This window comes from Protomyctophum parallelum (assembly GCF_964188405.1).
Source record: "Protomyctophum parallelum genome assembly, chromosome: 1".
Classification (NCBI taxonomy): Eukaryota; Metazoa; Chordata; class Actinopteri; order Myctophiformes; family Myctophidae; genus Protomyctophum; species Protomyctophum parallelum.
This window is the reverse complement of record NC_139697.1, coordinates 91,686,095-91,705,326: the sequence shown is the minus strand read 5'-3', so window position 1 is coordinate 91,705,326 and position 19,232 is coordinate 91,686,095. Positions and strand designations below refer to the sequence as shown.

At 45.6% G+C, this 19,232-nt stretch overlaps 1 protein-coding gene across 4 annotated transcripts in view; it reads right to left on the bottom strand.

Moving 5' to 3' along the window:
* Positions 1–2,529: 2,529 nt before the first annotated feature.
* The window catches only part of tcf7 (transcription factor 7), an 83,320-nt gene continuing 66,617 nt past the window's right edge, over positions 2,530–19,232 (bottom strand). Inside the window, exons 6-13 of one of the 4 annotated variants that reach the window (XM_083781587.1) lie at positions 17,979–18,074; positions 14,952–15,107; positions 14,061–14,223; positions 13,536–13,643; positions 12,475–12,522; positions 10,004–10,052; positions 8,991–9,063; positions 2,530–4,723 (exon numbers count right to left, since the gene is read on the bottom strand). In XM_083781587.1, the coding sequence (XP_083637713.1) occupies positions 4,324–4,723; positions 8,991–9,063; positions 10,004–10,052; positions 12,475–12,522; positions 13,536–13,643; positions 14,061–14,223; positions 14,952–15,107; positions 17,979–18,074 (1,093 nt within the window). In that variant the 3' untranslated portion in view covers positions 2,530–4,323. Of the gene's footprint in view, positions 4,747–8,990; positions 9,064–10,003; positions 10,053–12,474; positions 12,523–13,535; positions 13,644–14,060; positions 14,224–14,951; positions 15,108–17,978; positions 18,075–19,232 lie in introns of all 4 variants that reach the window. The other 3 variants (XM_083781584.1, XM_083781586.1, XM_083781585.1) reach the window with 3 other exon arrangements.

Below are 19,232 nucleotides of genomic sequence, written 5' to 3'. Positions count from 1 at the left end.
CGGCCTAGTGGGAATGTGGGTGCACAATTTCACGGAAATCACGCGATGTGTTCATGATTTGCAGCATTTTGTTTGAAACTGAGCACTCCTGTGAACTTTGGAAGCCAATCTTAACCAATCAGGATGGAGTCTGAGAAATCTGAAAGACTGGTTTCGTTGAATGGCTCTAGAGAGACTGTGTACCAATTTGCGTGATGTTTGGACAAAATCTGTAGGTGTACTGTGCAAAAACTTGTTTTGCACAAAGCGGCCTCCTGGTGGCGCTATAACAGGCCGTTCTGGAAAGTTTGGGTCAGAGGTTCATCGTTGGCATCCAGGGAGTGTGTGTGCAAAATTTGGCATCGACTGGGTTAACGGTGGCCGAGATTAGCTGCTCACGGACACACGGACGGACACACACACACGGACCGACACACACACGGACGGACGGATGGAGTGCAAAACATACTCTCCCCCCATGCCTTCGGCCTGGTGGAGACAATAAGAGGAGGGGCATGTGTTCCCAACGGGCATCGGCCTAGCTTAGAGTTTAGACAATTTAATTTAATGTAATTTAGGCCAAAACACCACTTCATATGGTTACGGCATAATGAAAGTTAATTTGGGGATACATGACATAAAAACGTTTGAAATCAAATGGAGTATAGGGCACTGTTTCTCTCGAATCTCTCTCTCTCTAAAAACATGTAGGCCTACATCTCTTAAACTCCCTCCATGCTCCTCCCTTCCGGAGATAAAAGAGGGCATGTGGAGCGAGTTGGCCTCCATCTTCATTGCCTTTAGGTCAGTCCACACCAATGCACATCCTTGCAACATGCTTGCAGCCATTTCCCCAATGGCAGTTGCAAGGAGTTGCATTGGCGTGGACTGGCCTTAAAACTGTTTCGTTGCAAGGAGTTGCATTGGTGCAGTCTGGCCATTACATACATAAAGATTTAGCCTGACCAACAGTCAAACCCCCAAACTTCAGCTTAAGGTCATATTTGATGTTGAATAGAGAGCTAGGTGGCAGGTCAAAAGATGAAAATCCCCAGCAAACACCTCTCCCCCTGACAGAATGAATCTACATAGGCTATAGGCTATACCCAGTACCCACTACCGGGTGCAGTTTTCAGTGATGTCTTTGACACCAATTGATTGTGGTTTATTTTGTCACTGACTGCAGGCAACGCAGGTTACTGTTTACGCCCCGGGGTGGCCATTGAGAGAGAGGAAAATAAATGTAATTATTACTTGCGTGAGCAGAGTGCAAGTACTGTTTTCGGATGCGTATGTCGGTGACTCCCTCGGCCAATCTGGGATTGTGAAGTTTTGGAAAAAGTCCATGGATGCTGATATACTGTCTGTTTCTATTTGCCCATTTGCCAAAGAAGCTTGCAATTTACGTTGGGAAAGAGAATATACCTATAGGCAAGACATCCTCACACGTTGGGTGGTCTAGGAGTTAAATGTTTAATTGGTGTTTAAATGTTTGTTTATGGGTTTCGTCTTTTAAAGAGGGAGGGAAGGTATAAGTTGTGAAGAGTCAGGGGTAAGCTGCACGCTCTGCTCGCGCACAAGTAGGCCACAATGACAGAGTGCATTTCTAGTTAACTTGAGCGCTCAAGTACTTAACTTGAAATGCGTGTTCTCAATTAACCTAATTACATCACCTGCTTCCTGGAGTGACCAGTGACCACCACACAAAATAAAAGTGTAGAAAGGGACTCTTGAGTTTAAGAGGAATACATCCCTGCCACTATCCCTTAAAAAACTCTACATTCACTTTTTTGTAATGGTTAGGTAAACAAAACTGTTTATGTATCTTTAAAAAATATCTTTGGCATGCAGTACGGCGAGTCGGCGACCCTGAAAAAGCCACAGAAGAGCTGGCAGCCTTAACATGTCCAAGTTGGATTCAGCACAACATATAAGCTTTCCAGCACCCATTTTATTTGATGCAGGGGTTGGACAACAATGTAGGGCTTAGTGCCTCAGTTAAGATATCCTTGTTTGCAGTGCTACTCAAACTCATCATTTGGCAAAATGTCAGACATCAACATTTGGCTAATAAACTGCATATAGGCCTACTAGTCTGCAATAGACAAGAGTCAATTTTCAGAACTTTTAATACATCAAACAAAAACAAGGGTATTACATCAGAGGCAAAAGTCATTCAAAGCATAAAAAAGACAAATGACAAATGTGTTCAGTCACTGATATGAATAGGCCCACGTATTATAATATGAGCAAATATTTCTATCACAAGAGCACCCTCTGGTGGAGAAAACGGAATAAAGCAGCCTTGCTGTACAAAGAATCATCAGCCTACAATGTCTCCCCAAACCCTTTCTGCTGAGACCCAAAATATAAATTAGTCGATTATGAAATAATAATCATCTAGAAAATAGCCAATCACGTTGTTCGTTGTAATTATGCTATTTTCACTTTATTATTTATTTGAAATTCTTTTGAAATAAAATAGAAAAAGAAAACATTTGAGAGGATATTTACTAACGACCCATACACATCGGTCCATGACCCCAAAAATGAGTCCCAGTCAGTGTTTGGGAAGCAATGTTCCAAAAGCATTGTAGTCTCTGGGGTTTGACGCTGCAAAGCAGAGCGGTAACGTAAAGCCAGTGATGTCCTTTCCACTCTTAACTGTATTTTTGGTAAACTAAAGTTGATACATGCACAGCTTGAGAAAATGAACACAAGACATAGTTTGAACTGTTATAACTTCTGCACAAAATGCTTTTTTTCCCCTCTTAGGAGGGCAGGAAAAACAGAAAATGTATGTATTGCTTTTAGAAATGGTGGAAACTAAAGTCTACTGAAACTTTTCCTTTATTTTTTTTTGTCATTTTTTTTTTGTTTTGTTTTTCTTACATAAAAACATATAAAAGTTTAATTATAGATAGGGAATCCCAAACATTTATAAAACTTTACAACACAATAATGAAACATAATAGTACCCATTTTGGTCTTAGAATAGATTACAGAGCTGCAGAATGTTCAGTCATACAAAACGACCAAAAAAATAAAATACTTCCTGATCCTTCTCTTGGAGGGATTGAACACCAGCTAACACCAACTGCGCTTTCAAACAACTTTAAGGCTACAACCTGGGACTTGTTCTAATCGAAACATTATTTTAACCAATCTGTAATGTAAAAGTATATTAATCAATAATAAATAGCACATCTGCAGTGGTTGGAGGTGGTCTCCCTATACTTTCATGAAGAAATGTAGACCCTGGTGTCGGGTATATATAAGACACCTACAGGTTGAAAATGACAATAAGATTGGACACACACCACCATCTTTGTTTCAGTTGCAATTGCCTCTCCGTTGGGACAGAGGTAGACAACGGACACAGAACGTAAGGATTGTAGCTTTAAAACTGGTCATCAAAAGAGGAACAACTATCAATAGTTGATCTTTGAAGAGTATAACTAGCTTGGAAGTGCCTAAAACAAGTAAACATAACTTTAACAGAGGGAGGGAGGAGGCTTCACATGACCATTCAAATTACTTCCTGGCAGTTCTGACATATTAACCCTGAATGGATATAAATAAAACTTTGTTTTTATCAACGCTGACCAGTCGTATCTAAAATCATACAAGTCCCATTTGATATGGAATCGACTGGACTTGAAGCTGTGAACAAAAACAATTTACACTGCAGCCTCCAAGTCAGCACATTGATGACCATTTTCAAAATGGCTTCCAAGTAGTGATAAGTTCTTCCCCTTCTAAGGTTCTGTGTTCAGAACTGAGGTTCTGCCTCGTCCTGGACTGGGAAAGACGGCTGGCTGGCTCGCAGGCTACTGTTGTTGGTCCATTGGATTGAGCTCCCATCATGATTTGGTCAGAATGGTGGTTGAATACTGCTATTCTATGCTCTCTGTGTAAGGTAGTCAAAGTTATAGACTAGGCAATTCTTAAAAGGGTGACGAACAAGCAAATGCAATCTCCCTTTTTTTTTGTTATAATGTAGAATAATCTCTTCTCTTCGTGGGGGGGGGGGAGAGAATACATGATCACTTGGTGTCCCCTCAAATAGAGTTTTTGTCCTTTTGACGTTTTCGAGCAACCAGCTGTTGGGATGAGAAAACTGGTCGCATTTGTTTTCACCTCTGGTATGTGAAGCGAGAGGCGAGTTGATCACAGGAGTTTATTTGGCCAGAAAATGTGGTTCATTCCTTAAGTCTTCAATTAATTGGAAAGGATGGAGATGAATGTTGAGAATGAGAGCTGGTACAGTATGGTTGTTCTGAGGACAGTGAGGCAATGGGACAGATTTGTAATGTCGACCGTCGCGCTATTGTCAGCGCTCTGTCAGTGCTCTGTCAGTGCTTTGAGAGTGATGGCAAATTTATGCTCGAGGTGTGTGTGCTTGTGGTGGTGGGACAGTTCCGTGTGTGTGTGGTGGTGGTGGGAGTGCTTGCCGGCCGCTGTCCGCGGCCTCTGTGAGATGTCGACGGCGTGTTTGCTGGCGGCGGGCTGCTCTGGGGGCGTGGTGCGAGCGTGGTGGTGGTGGTGCTTGGCTGGCTGAGGCAAGGGGCAGCGCAGTGAGGGGGAGGCTGGCGAGGAGGAGGGCGAGCAGGCCGGGGAGGGAGGGTGGTGTTGGTGGTGGGTGGGGGAGAGGGAAGGGGGAGAGTCTATAGCACTTCCATCTGAAGAAGTTGGGCTGGGACAGCCTCTTCCTTGAAGGTAGCGAATGCACTTCTTTTTCCTCCTAGGAACAGTCAAGAGAGTTATCTGTGAATAAAGTGTAGAATGTCACGAGGGTTTACTTTTAAGATGTGATGTCAACCTCTCAACTCAAAAAGCATGGACCTAATTTCACGCACATCGACGGTGGGTGCTAGGCCGAAAACTAACAGTTAGAAAGGGAGGGCCTGCACTCCGACTTTATGGAGAATCACCTTAGAAACATCCACAACGTCTCGATCCACATACATAACCTCCTCAGGGCTGTTTTGTTCCGATGTTTCTAATGAAGTGATTCTTATCCTAAAGTGCAGGCTCTATATCTCTCTAAAGCTCTCAAACTAGACCACTGGTTCTCAACCCTTTGTCATTTCAAGGGACCCCCTAGTTTGATTATGGGTAGGATCTTTATCTTTGGACACCCTAATCCACACTGTAAAATCCTTAGTGTCAATTTAACTCGGAGAGATGGAACCAAACTTACAGACCCATAAGGGTCAATTTGGTTTGGTATCAATCATTTAGCTGGGGTACCCCTAAAGTACCCCTGGCGGTCCCCCGACCCCACATTGAGAACCAGTGACCCGTCCTAGAACATTAATGATGTACAGAATGGGTTTAATACAAACAAGATGATCTGGCAAATGATGCTGATGCAAATATCGGCATCATTTAAATGTCTTCATTTAATTAAACTGTACACATGTGCATTAAATGATTGGAATAATAATAAATATAACGTGACCATTGCAGGAACGTTATACACCGAACCATTGATTCTTAGGATTCTGTTGCTCTTATCTAACGATAAAAAGTTAATTGTTTTGAACTTAAATCATGGTCCCCCTACTGGTACTAAGCAGAAACCAAGGCAATAATAATTTGGCTGGAAACAAAGCAGGCTTGTGCACTGCTCAGCTGAGAACGCCATCAAAGACCTCAGCAGGATCCATGCTCATTACCAGAATATGATATGACTCACTGGCTGTCACCGCAAAGGGAAGGCAACAAGCCCTTATTCTGATAGTCTCTTAGAACGAGAGAGAGAGAGAGAGAGAGAGAGAGAGAGAGAGAGAGAGAGAGAGAGAGAGAGAGAGAGAGAGAGAGAGAGAGAGAGAGAGAGACAGAGACAGAGACAGAGACAGAGAGAGAGAGAGAGAGAGAGAGAGAGAGAGACAGACAGACAGCCAAAGAGAAAGTGTTCTCTAAATGTCATAGTTCACCATCAAAAGACACCACGGGCCACACCACATGAATGGAGAGTGGAAAGGCAGATGCACGGCATCGGCATAATGGCATCGTCAATGTGCAGAGCTGCAGAGAAGTGTGAGAGCTAGTGTGTGACACGTGCGCGCGCGTGCGTGTGTCTTGCTGTGGTGATAAGGATTTGCTTCAAACCACAATCACCCACCCCTTTGTTGTTGTCTCCAACACACATGCACGCGCGCACGTACACACATACACACACACACTCATACACAGAATTCCATGACGTAATGGCGGGGGCAGACACCGTGTGACAGGAAGGGGTCGCTACGGTGCAGAGCTAATGGCAAAGTTATGAGGGGGTTTATACTTTTTAGAACTACAGCACACATCTACACATCTCCATGTTAATACGTTCATTTAAAACTGCATTCCAGAATGTGACTTTAACCCATTGTTTCTCAAAGGGTTTCAGATGGGGGTCCGCCACCAATTACATCAAATACGAATTGTATTTTCACAAAGGTTTGCAAACCAATCAAATTCAACCAATCTGTATATGGTTGAGCAATGGTTCTCAATGTGGGATTCGGGAACCTCAGGGTGCCTTGAGGGATATATATATATATATATATATATATATATATATATATATATATATATACTTTTTAAAAGTGTATATATATATATATATATTATATTTATATCTATTATAACAATAATGTATTCAACTTTGGGGAATTAAATAGAATAGTTGAAAAATATGTATGAGTAAGGTTGCTTAGGTAGTAGGAACCTTTGTAACAGGTACTGTGTGACACAGGAACCTGTTAATGGTTGCACCACATTTGAACAGAGGTGCTGGAGTCAGAGCAAAACTCATTTGATAAACTATTGCATGGGCATCCATGAAGAAAGGGAAGGCACTTTCTCCCAAATATAGGTAAGACATACATTAATGTTCATTGCTGCTGCTGCTGCTGCTGCCGCCGTGCAGAAATGGGGTGTTAAAATGTGTGCTTATTGTGACATTGACCGTCTAGCCTCTGCTTTGCATAATAAACAGGCTCTTTAATTTACAATACAAGTAACTGTAACATCTGCAGTGGTTGAAGGTGTGACTCAGGGCCGTGCAGAGAGCACGTCTGACTGAGGGTGCCGATTTTTGTTGGGGGGGGGGGGGGCTCCCTACTCTTACACTGGGAAATGTAGTCCCTGGTGTCAGGTAGGACACCTGCTGGTTGACAGGTAGTACTGTCTGAAAGAGCAATGTCTCCCCTGGACAAAAGGGTAGGACATAAAACTTGTACCTGCACACTGCTGCGTTTTTTGGCTGGGTTTTTATGCAGTTTATTCCCTGAAAAACGCGTCCAGTCTGCAAGGACCTTTACAGTACGGACGGCAGCTTTAACCCAAAAATACAATTTAACAGTGCGAGGTGGTGAGAAAAGCCTAGGCACTGAGCCGTTCCACTGTAGAATGACTAATGATCATTATGTTTACATGAGTGTTTTTCATGGTGTTTGTTATTTATATGGTGCACTGTTAAATACAACATGGATGATGGGAGAGAAGGGGTGATATGGGATGGGTTAAGCGGTGGTGGCTAATGACTAGTTTATGCTTTGGCGGGGGGGGGGGGGGGGCATCGCTCAACAAAATACAGTATGTATTTTCAACCGAACACAATCATGATTTATGCTTAAATGACAAGGTTGCATGTGTGACAAGTTTGTGTGAAACTATGGAAAACCCTAGCCCTCTAAGCAGAACCCAATGGTACTGAAGTTTCTGACTTTTTGACGACACAGACCATTGGGTCCTGTTCCAGCAGTATCCTGCCACCTGGTACGCAGACATACATAAAACATAAACAACGTGGATAACGCCTGTCTGAGCTCTTTGACGACATTTCTTCGTGTGAGGGCTTCTGAATATGTGAAGTATAAGTACCCATACATGCCGCTGCGAATATCTCCTGTGGCGTGGAAGCCGTTAAGTATTTTTAATCTTTATTTGACCGATTTGGTCGCTTTGATTCTTCTCTTCCTTCCTTGTTTATTGACACCTCATTGTACCGCCTATCTGGCTAGCTAGTGGCGCTATAGCGCCTATCTGGCTAGCTAGTGGCGCTATAGCTATGACAGAGCAGATCAGAGGCAGGGACGTAGCCGCACAAGCCAACCACACACCGGGAGGCGGTACAATAAACGGTAAACAAACAAGAAGAAATAAAGCGACCAAATCGGTCAAACAAAGTGGCTTCCGCACCACAGGAGATATTCGCAGCGGAATGTATAGGTACTTAAAGTTCACGAATTCAGAATAACTCAATGAAAAAAAGGCCGTCAAACGCCGCAGATACGTTCTTAGAGAGAATATTTATGTCCGCATTCCAGAATTCCCATACGAAAATATAGTTATGAGCAGGAACCCTACATAAAACTCATCAAAATTTCAGAAAAGCTTTATGGAGGGTTCCGAGAGGGGCTAGGAAAACCCCAACTCTGGATTCCGGGCGTGTTTAGCAAAGCTGAGCAGTTGCTTGTTTCGTCACTGTCGGTCGGAAAACCTTTTATGTTTGCAAATTGTATAGTTGTGGGCCTGTAAAACTCTTTGAGAGTGGAATTGTGATTAATCTATAGGCCTGTTATATCGTCTCTGTCGGGGGGGGAAACTGATTCAAATTCAATAACGGCAAAAGTAGCAGATCTACAAGCTCAAAATGTGTCGCTTCGTGCAGCGTTTCAAGCTTGCAAATCTGATACTTTTATGTGATGCCGTGTGGTATGATCAAGTAGGGCATTCATTTACCAAGAAACACAAATTTTAAATAGTGCCATCTTCGCTTTCAATCAACTTTTCATGATCTGCATGAACGAAGCATCTTAAATTTAGTTTTGCAGCAGTGGATTAGAGACGGGAAGGCATGCAGGGAGAGATGGATGGATGGATGGATGGATGCATGCATGCATGCATGCGGAGATAGGAGGGGTGGGGAGAGCAAGGAGCGTGGTGAACGACGGCACGCCAGGTGGTTGTGCGAGGGGAGGTGAGGGAGGGGGCGGGGGGCGTCTGGTACACACCTGCAAGGACCGCACCAGTCCGTTTGTTGGTTGAGACCGAAGCGAGCCCGGCATTTCTTAGGTGAGCCCGGGTCTGAGCACAATGCACAGCATGCACAATGGAGGAGAGGAGGAAACAGAGAGAGAGAGAGAGAGAGAGAGAGATGAGTAGAAAGATGATGAAAATGTTAAGAAAGATAGATAGATAGATAGATAGATAGATAGATAGATAGATAGATAGATAAGGACGATTGATCAGGAGAGAGAGACAGACAGAGAAAGAGAGATGGCAGACATAAGAATGAAAGGGAGAGACCAGAGGCTTGTCAGAGCAGAAGCATTGTCACAGCGGTCCAATCAGCAGCCACCAAACGGGGCCGTTGAGCTCGATTTCTACTCCATCGCACGACAGCATCGCTTTCCGACATGAACTGCTCTACAAACTAATGCATACAAGCAATGCAACATTTTGTTAGCTTAAAGATCTGTCCTTGGCAGCACGCGATACTGTCGCGCGGTGGAGTAGGAGTCAGGCATTAGTCGCAGAGGACATAGCGGTAAAAACATCAACTTTCATGACATGAACGACAGCCACACAGAGAAGACAGAGCCGCTTTAAAACACCCACTTATCCAGGAAACAGGCTGGCGTAGACAGAGTGAGACACACACAGAGAGAGAGAGAGAGAGAGAGAGAGAGAGAGAGGACAGCCATGCTTTCACTCGGTTAGTACACGCTTTAAGAAGGGTTTCACTTCTCTGGGAAACACCGCAAAATCTAAACTCAATACCAAAACCTTAAAACTGGTGATGACTCATAAGGCCGTCCCTCAACCCCAAATTTAAGATTGGAGCCAAAAGTACAGTACAACCCCTTTTGGTGAGGTGGGAGAAATGGCTGTGAACCCCACCACAACAAGAGCTTGGAATCTGGGATTCAAAGCTATGTTGTTGTTGTTGTTTTGTCTCTGTACTGAAACTAATAAGCCATTACTTTTAGATACGTTTCAAAGAGTTGAGTGGGTGAAATGTTACCTGTGTTGGAGTCCTGTTGCTTCTCTCTTTTTCTTCTTTTCTTCTTACCCTGAAGAAACACACACACACACAGTCCACCTCAGACAGTTGAATCAGCTATGACATGAACACTGACACAACCAGGCTTCATTTCATATGATAGTCGCTTGCCTTTTTGGCGAGCAACTCTGCCTTGCCATGGGTGGAATATACACGTCAATACACATTCTAGCTGAGGCCTGTGATGACGAGTCCAGCTGTTCAATTGCTAAGCTGACCAGGTATTGAACTTTGTGTTTTGTGTCTGATTGGTTGTGTGAACACCTGCATATGATATGGGATGGTTCAGGGTGAGACCTGGCAGCTTTAATGCAATTAGACGGAGAACACGTCAGTTTGACATCATGAAAGAAACATAACAGTGTTTTGCGTCTGTTTGGGAGTAGAGCCTCCTTTTAGGGTGAGATTGTGAAGGCTGACTGACTGCGGAGGTAAACATTAGCGTCGGAGCCTCACATTTGACTGAGAAGAAGGATGTGGGTTCAGCTATCTTAACGCCTACACTACAATGTCTATTTTCCTGCTAGCTGACGGTATTGTCTGTGTGGTTACGAGTTATCTTCTCTTGCAACGGCAGCTCTCACAAGCATTGTGTCTGCAGACGTAGGTGTGTGTGTGTTTATGTGCGTGCGTGCGCATGTGTGCGTGTGTGAGCGTATGAGTGAGTGTGTGTCTAACACTTGTAGGAGAAACCCTCCACAGTTGCGTGGGCGATTATGTGTTACTTCCGTTGCCCATTTTGCTAGCGGGTCACATGACTATTTTGTTTTTTCTGCCTTCTGTTCATGATTCAGGTTTGCAGAACATTATTTTAAACATCATTTAGATATTTATCGGATACAGATGTAGCCATTATAACGTCCCACGTTGAATCTGGCTCTAGTGTTCGAAAAAGTGAAATATATATTTCAGTCTAGCTAACAGTAACTAAAAGTAATAATGGTACTATTTAATAACTGGCATCATTGGCCAAGTCATTCAAAAGTAAGCTGCATTTAGGATGGGAGCTTGTGAAGCTCATCATGAACCTTCTTTTTGTTATGAGATGTTATGGTGGCTCCAATTGGATGGGGGAAGGCCTCCATCCATATATCATGTACCATCATATGTACCCATGTAAATGAAACAAGATCAACATCCGTAGTTCACATTGTCTTTTTGGTCTATGTTGTACAGAAAACGAACCATAGAGCAAGCTACAGTAGCTATATATAACAGCATTCCATGCACGATTTTTCATAGCTTGCAACCTCTACACTCCACACAATGCACAGTTCAGCCCAGCCAGATATATGGCCACCCAGTCACAAGAGAGAGGGAAAGACAGTCTAGCCTTACTAACTGCTTCCCACACCCAAGGTATCTGGTTTAAAATGCAAAGCAAAAGCACCTTCTGTTGCTACCAATGCACCATTCAGTCCCTGTTGGCTCAGACTAAGCATGTCCTTTGTCAGCGTGCTGCATTCGTGTACAACTAGAGAAATGTAAAGCATTTCTGAACAGAGCCCAGATCTCAGACAGCAATCACCATGTACTGTTAGTGTGTAAGGAAAGGAGAAACCCTGTTCAAAGAGGAGGAAAGCGAAGCCATGCCATATCTTGTTGATCGTTAATGAAGCCATAAGTCTATTGAGTGTCTTCCAGACGTCACCGTTGAACACCCGAGGGCTTCTTTCCCCTCACCTCCTGCACAAGCCATTAAGAATTAAAGGACCACTGCACCACTTTTCAACCTATCCTCATATAATAAGTCCTCACTAATAATCATGATAAAATGGCACGATTTTATTCTACTCAGTCTGTGTCTCATAGGACGGCTGTGGGCAGTTTAGAAACCATCTTCAAGTGACATCATCATTAGGCAGATTTGTTTTTAAACAAGATTGTTTCACAAAAATATTTAGATTTTCATTATCGTGAGAACGATGGCTTCCATTTTCGCATTGCAACTTTTCAGGACTAGAAAGCCTGCAGTTTCTATTAGCTTGTATTCCCCATCGATGATGTCACTGGAAGACGGTTTCTAAACTACCCACAGCCCTCCTATGAGACACAGACTGAGTAGAAAAAAATCGGGCCATTTATCATGATTTATTAGTGAGGACCTATTATATGAAGATAGGTTGAAAAGTGGTGAAGTGGTCCTTTAGGAAGAATGCATGTTTAACTGATAGGGTCAGATTTACTGCTACAGTGCTACTAAAAAGAAACCCCATTGGCAACCACTCTTGTCTGTGCGTAATGGTTTACAAAAATAACTGACGTGTTTGCTTTACAGGTCAAATGTACCACCCCTAGGCGCATGCAGCTATGTAAAGGGGCCTCTGTAGCCGACCTTTGACCCCGTCAACCCCCCCCCCCCGTCACCCCCCCCCCCCCCCCCTCGTGCAAAAGTATGGAGGCATAAAGCAGCCGTAAAGACGAGTCCCTACCCAATCAGCTTTACCGTTTCCCCCTGCGACCCCGTTACGGCCCACCGTCTGTAAGAGTGCAACAGCAAACTGACACGTCAGAGGCACACACACACACACACAAACATACGCACACACAAGTCACAGACAGCAGTTTACAACAGCTAGGGGGGGGGGTGATACTCTCGAGTCACCGAGACGCAGGATGCAGCCAAGAGCAGGAGTCACTTCCTGTTTTTTTTTAAACAGCCGGTTGGTTGGATGGAAAATGAAGCTGGCGTCGCCGTGGCTGCACGTTGCAGCGTGGGCGGTGCTTATTGGGAAGCACCGCGGCCACGCTGCAACGTTGCCGCCGCGCCGCGAGCTCCGCGTTCCGTCCACCAAACCGGCCGTTTAAAAAAAACCTCCTGATCGTGACTCCGGCTCTTCGCCGCAGCTTGCAATCTTTGTGACGCACGCGACTGTCTGGATGCAGGTCAACTAAAGCTTCATCCTCGTTCAAAACCAACCCTAAAGGAGCGTCTAATTGCAACAGGACGTCCTAGATAATTCTTCTAGCTTTGCCGGCATCTATTTTCCATTTCTTTCCTCTTCTGGCTCTTATAAGTGCATTTAAATCCTGCCCTGCCCAAGTGCCAACCTATCTTTACATCCTCCCCTCCTCCCCCCTGCTTAGAGAGGACCACAATGGAAACAAGCCTTTGGGCTTTATTGTGCATTTTATCCTCTGACATTTCTCTCTTTTTGATGTGTGTACAGGTCTGCATGAATGCAATCGTGCATGCAACTTTAGTTACTGTCACATAAAAGTCCCAAGCGGGATCCGACCCTCAGCCTATGGGGTGCCTGCTAAGTTGGCACGCTATATGAATGCACAGTGAAAACAGTGTGACGTGTTTTTACTGCAGAGGTTACCAAACTTTTTCAACCCGTCAACCCAAAACAGAAATTAAGACATTTTGCCCCTGGGTCCCAAAGTAGTGAAAATAGCCGATCTACAAGCTTGTAGATCGGCTATTTTCACTACTTATTGAGTCCCAGCCTTCTGACTGTGTCGTAGTAGTAGTTATGGCGTAGCTTACGTAGTTGTCCCGGGCCGACCAGCTGGGGTAAAGCTGCATGTGGAGCTGTCTCTCCTTCCTGGCCAGCTCGTAGTACTTGGCCTGCTCCTCCCGGGTCAGCGCGTGCCACTGCGGAAACACACACACACACACACACACACACACACACACACACACATTTTAACCACTTTAGACCTGAGGACGATTCTACAAATGTCTTCTAAATCATGACAGTTTTCATGTGTGTGTGTGTGTGTGTGTGTGTGTGTGTGTTGCATGCGTGTGTAAGTCTATGCACAATATGTGTGTGATTGTACAGTAGTGTGTAATTATGTGTACATACTGAACATATATACAGTAAACATACTCCATGTTGTACACAGTAGCCTACAGCATTATACTGTGTGTGTGTGTGTGTGTGTGTGTGTGTGTGTGTGTGTGTGTGTGTGTGTGTGTGTGTGTGTGTGTGTGTGTGTGTGTGTGTGTGTGTGTGTGTGTGTGTGTGTGTGTGTGTGTGCGCGTGTGTGTGTGCGTGCGCGTCCTTACCCTGCGGCCCAGGATCTGGTTGATGGCGGCGCTCTCCTTCAGCGTGCACTCGGCGATGACCTTTGCCCTCATCTCCTTCATGTACAGCATGAAGGCGTTGAGCGGCTTCTTGATCACAGGCTTCTTGGGCTCCTTCTCTCGCTTGACCTCGACCTGGGGCTTACTGAGAGAGAGAGAGAGAGAGAGAGGGGGGGGGAGGGGGAGAGAGAGGGGGGCGAGAGAGGGGGGGAGGGAGGGGGGGGGGCAGAGAGTAATATATATGTATTTGTTTGAAACCTAGCATCCCTATTCTGGGGACGGACGGACATTTGTTTCTGACCTGAGATCAGATGTGTTTCCGTGTCAGTCGTTCTTCGATTTTTCAAAAATAGCAGACCTACAAGCTCGTAGCGCGCCACTCGGTGGCGCGCTACGAGCATGTAGATCTGCTATTTTTCAATAGCTAAATCATAGCATAATGCTAACACCAAAAGGGGTTCCCGCCCCAAAATGTGTTAAAATAGCAGGTCTAATTATGCAACACGTTGTAGATCAGCTGTGTCTGGCAAAGATATTGGAATGCGGTCGAATAAGTATAGAGATTAAATGGTTAAAAGGCCCTATTATTCAAACTTTTCGACGCGTAAAATAATTTGAATAAAGCAAAGATAAATCAGAGAAAATAAATGACACTCGTGTGAAGTGAGCGGTGCCTCCTATGTTTATACTGTTGGTTTAAAGTGCTCTCTAAACAAACATTAAAAGTCCATAGACGTAAATTTCCCGAAAGCCAGACGTTGGAAAATACAAAAAAAAAAAAAGTATGTGTTATGTCGACAGGTCGACATAACGAACCCGACGAAACAAGCAAAACTACACGAGGACCAACAACAAGCGCCGCAAAACACTTACATGTACATGTTCCTGTCGTACTGGTCCTGGTGGTGGTGGTGGTGGTGGTCGTGTTTGCCTGAAGGGGGCACTATGGCGGGGTGGGGGATCCCTGTGGGGTGCATGCCTCCTGTGGGGTGCATGCCTGACGGGCCCAGCATCAGAGAGTGAGAGAACCTGGAAGGAGAGAGAGAGAGGAGAGAGAGAGAGAGAGAGATAGAGAGAGAGAGAAAGAATACTTCATCACAAAGGAACTTGTTATCTTTCTTTAGCTGCATGGACAAAAACAAAGCGCTGAAGCATGTCTCTGGCCTTTAGCCTACATTACGCACTGAGCCTGTAAAGCATGGCTGCCCTGCTTGTGTGGGGGGTAGGGGGAGGGGGGGCTTCATGACACACCCACACAATCTCTATGTAGAACAAGCATGCCAAGACTATAGCCTCAGAAGCTTTAATAAATATGTACACAACATTCTGTACTTTTATACCAGCTGGCAATGACTATCCATAATGATTAACTAATGACTTGCTCCATGAAGTCATTAGTCAAGTGGACCTGGGCTATTACATTTCAGATGTGAAACGTCGGATTGGAACCGTTCATATTTTCGTGAAAAGGGGAAGGGGGGGCGAATTCATTTTCTGCATTTCTTGCATTAGAAACGGGAGACGGCCCGTTACAAATATTGGCATTGGAACAAAAGGGTGCATTAAATGTTTTCAGCATGAAAAGCCTTGTGCTCCTGTGTCCTACCAGAGCATCCGTCTACCTCATAGTGTTATGTGTCAACCTCTGTATGTTATTATGACCCTACTGTTCAACGCACTCTGTCCACCACTAGAGGGCGCCCTTACCCTACCGAGGGAGCCCATGCAGCCGGCTGACTGCTCACTGACTGAACGTGCTTTTATCTGAGTGAGGGCTTGGCAGTTGGCAGCACTGTAACTCTGTGTCTTTGATGAGGTCTGTTCGGTCGTGTGATGGATGTCTGTTATCTGAGCACACTGGGATGAATAAGAAGCCATCAACCAAGTTGGACCAGTGTTTTGAGGAGGGGGGGGGGGGGGGGGGAAGCCACTCACAGCGGTAATGAGAATAGCCATTCTGATTAGTCTAAGAAGGAGTTGACCATTTTTCTCGGCGACGTCCCGCTTAGTGAAATCAACTCCATGTTGCAGTCGGTCCTGCCTCTCTCTCTCTCTCTCTCTCTCTGCGTCCGACTCTGACAGGGGGTGCGATAGATGTTTGATGACTTTTAAACTAGATCCATATCCCCGCCTGTTAGGATTTCATAGCTGATGGTCGGGGGGGGTCTGTCACCACGACGGGTTATCCAGTTTCACAAACAGTGGAGCCCGGGTGCCACAACAGAGAGCCTGACTGATTGAGGAGAAGGAGGCATAGCGGCAGCAGCGCCGGCCGACTTGCAGCCGTTTGTCAGCCTCTGTCTCCTTCTCTCTGCCTCTGTCTCCTTCTCTCTGCCTCTGTCTCCTTCTCTCTGCCTCTGTCTCCTTCTCTCTGCCTCTGTCTCCTTCTCTCTGCCACCAAGCAGCCTCTGTCTCCTTCTCTCTGCCTCTGTCTCCTTCTCTCTGCCTCTGTCTCCTTCTCTCTGCCACCAAGCAGCCTCTGTCTCCTTCTCTCTGCCTCTGTCTCCTTCTCTCTGCCTCTGTCTCCTTCTCTCTGCCACCAAGCAGCCTCTGTCTCCTTCTCTCTGCCTCTGTCTCCTTCTCTCTGCCTCTGTCTCCTTCTCTCTTCCACCAAGCAGCCTCTGTCTCCTTCTCTCTGCCTCTGTCTCCTTCTCTCTGCCTCTGTCTCCTTCTCTCTTCCACCAAGCAGCCTCTGTCTCCTTCTCTCTGCCTCTGTCTCCTTCTCTCTGCCTCTGTCTCCTTCTCTCTGCCTCTGTCTCCTTCTCTCTGCCTCTGTCTCCTTCTCTCTGCCACCAAGCAGCCTCTGTCTCCTTCTGGGGGGTCCCTGCATGTGACACAGTATTTTCAGATGCGAGGTCTGCGGTCAAATACATATCCTTTTGAGGGTCCTTGGCGCGAAAACATTTAAGAACTACTGATTTGAAAGCATTTGTAGAATTGGCCTCAGGACGGTCTTAATGGGTTAATTGTATCTCCATATTTAAACTGTTAATGCCCTACTTGGTTGTACAAGTGTGTCACGCAAGCTTGTAGAAGTTTGGAGAATATCTTTTAGGACCGTTAAAGTGTGTCTGTGGGTTTTATAAATAGCGAACCAATGAAAGGCATTAACAAGAGCATTGTGAATAGAATAAAGAACTATATTGGATTTGGATCCATTGGAACGCTGGTTCTTTTTTAAATTTCTTGAAAAAGAATGTGTTTGCATTATCTCCACCATAGCGTCTCCTAAAGCTACAACAGATGTAATGACAACTTGCAGTGTAGCTCACAAACACAAAGGACATATCAATGCATACAAAAGCTCAGCAGGCGCACGCACAGTGCACACACACACGCACGCACACTCAATACTGCTGCTCCTGTATGAGAGGACGTTGTCTGTAATATGCATGGCATGGCCTGGCACCACAAGGAGCAGCATAGGAGCTGTGGAGTGGCCATGCTTAGGACCCCGAATACTTTTTGGTCCGTTTTGGACAGAGGGCCGAGAATGTGAACACAAGCAAGAACACGGTCTTGGTTATGTGTGTGTGTGTGTGTAGCGGGGGGGGGGGGGGCACTGTATGGCGAAGGCTTTTGCAGGCTGAAGCAGCTCAGCTCTCGGCTTGTTTTGTGGTGCGCACTCTTTACTTTGAAGTCTGGTTTACAACACACGGAATGTATATGTAATAAGTAATGCATGAACATGAGCAAAGCAGCAGCGCTAAGAGTTGAATTAGTATGAATGCATCTTTTGCATAATTGTGTGTGTGTGTGTGTGTGTGTGTTGTAAACTGACATTCCAAGTGAAGCATATTATTTTATCCCAGCTTGACTCTGCATGGTTTTAGCCTGGCTTGCTTGGGCCCGGGCGGGCGGGCGGGCGGGCGCGCGCTGCTGCACGGTGGACAACAGTACCTGGGGTAAGAGGAGGTGCTGGGAGGAAGGTTGGAGTTGTAAGGTGGCCTGAACCCACAGGAGGAGGACAGGGCAGGGTAGACGGGCTGACTCTGCCTGCCACAGCACAGCAGAAAGAGGGGGAAGATGGCCCACGTACGTCAATAACAACTCACCACAGTTACAAAAACAAGATGGGGGACGGGGACGGGGTCTAAAATCCGCGTGGCTTCCCCAGTGAATTATACTGATGTCATATTGATGGTCGTGGCGCGAATATGGAGTAATGTGTATCGCCACCATGATGTCAAATAGAATAGAAAACATCGGGTTTTTTTGTTCAATTAAATTGGAAGATGACTACGACCGACACATGGCTCCACAATGTATACACAATGCAGTTCATGTTCTGTGATTGTTTTTCTTTGTTTTTTAATTCTTGGTGGAATTAAGGCAAGCCCTGTGAGTCTGTAATATTATAAACCGGATGCTGTCTCTGACGAAAAAGATAAAACATAGTGGCGTTCCGGGTGGTGCAGAGGTCAAACATCTGCCCACACCACTACAGAGGTCAAACATCTGCCCACACCACTACAGACTCCAGTCTGCGTTGCCTCTGGCTTGACCGGACGGACGCGCCAACATTCATGTCCTTGTCGTGTCGCCGCCGTTTGGCGTGGCACCTGTTCAGCAGACCGGGGGAGATGGTGTGAACCTAGCCTGGTTAATAAACCAGACTAATATCGCACGGACCGCGGGATATTAGTCTGGGGAGGCTCAGCTTGGATTTCATTTCCAGGGAAACATTTTCTCTTTGACGCAATTGGTCAGAGCTACTCTCAGTCAAAGGTCTCAAGCATTGAAAGTCACTGTACCAAAGCCCGCCCATATTGCATACCGTGTCCCGATTGGCCGCCCACATTCTCTGGTGTAGGAAATGGGCGTACAATTGAGCCTCTCCAGACCGAAATCCGCCGGCAGGCAATTTATTTTTGCCAACGGCTGATTCGGTCTGGTTTATTAACCAGGCTAGGTGTGAACCTACGTTCTGGTTCCACTCCTCCTGTTCAGCAGACCGGGGGAGATGGTGTGAACCTACGTTCTGGTTCCACTCCTCCTGTTCAGCAGACCGGGGGAGATGGTGTGAACCTACGTTCTGGTTCCACTCCTCCAGGTGGTGGTTTTCTAGAATCTAGACCCTCCTCAGGCCAACAGTAGGCGGGCGGTCGGCAGCAAAGGGGACCACAGGGACCACTTTCTGAATTGAGTGATATA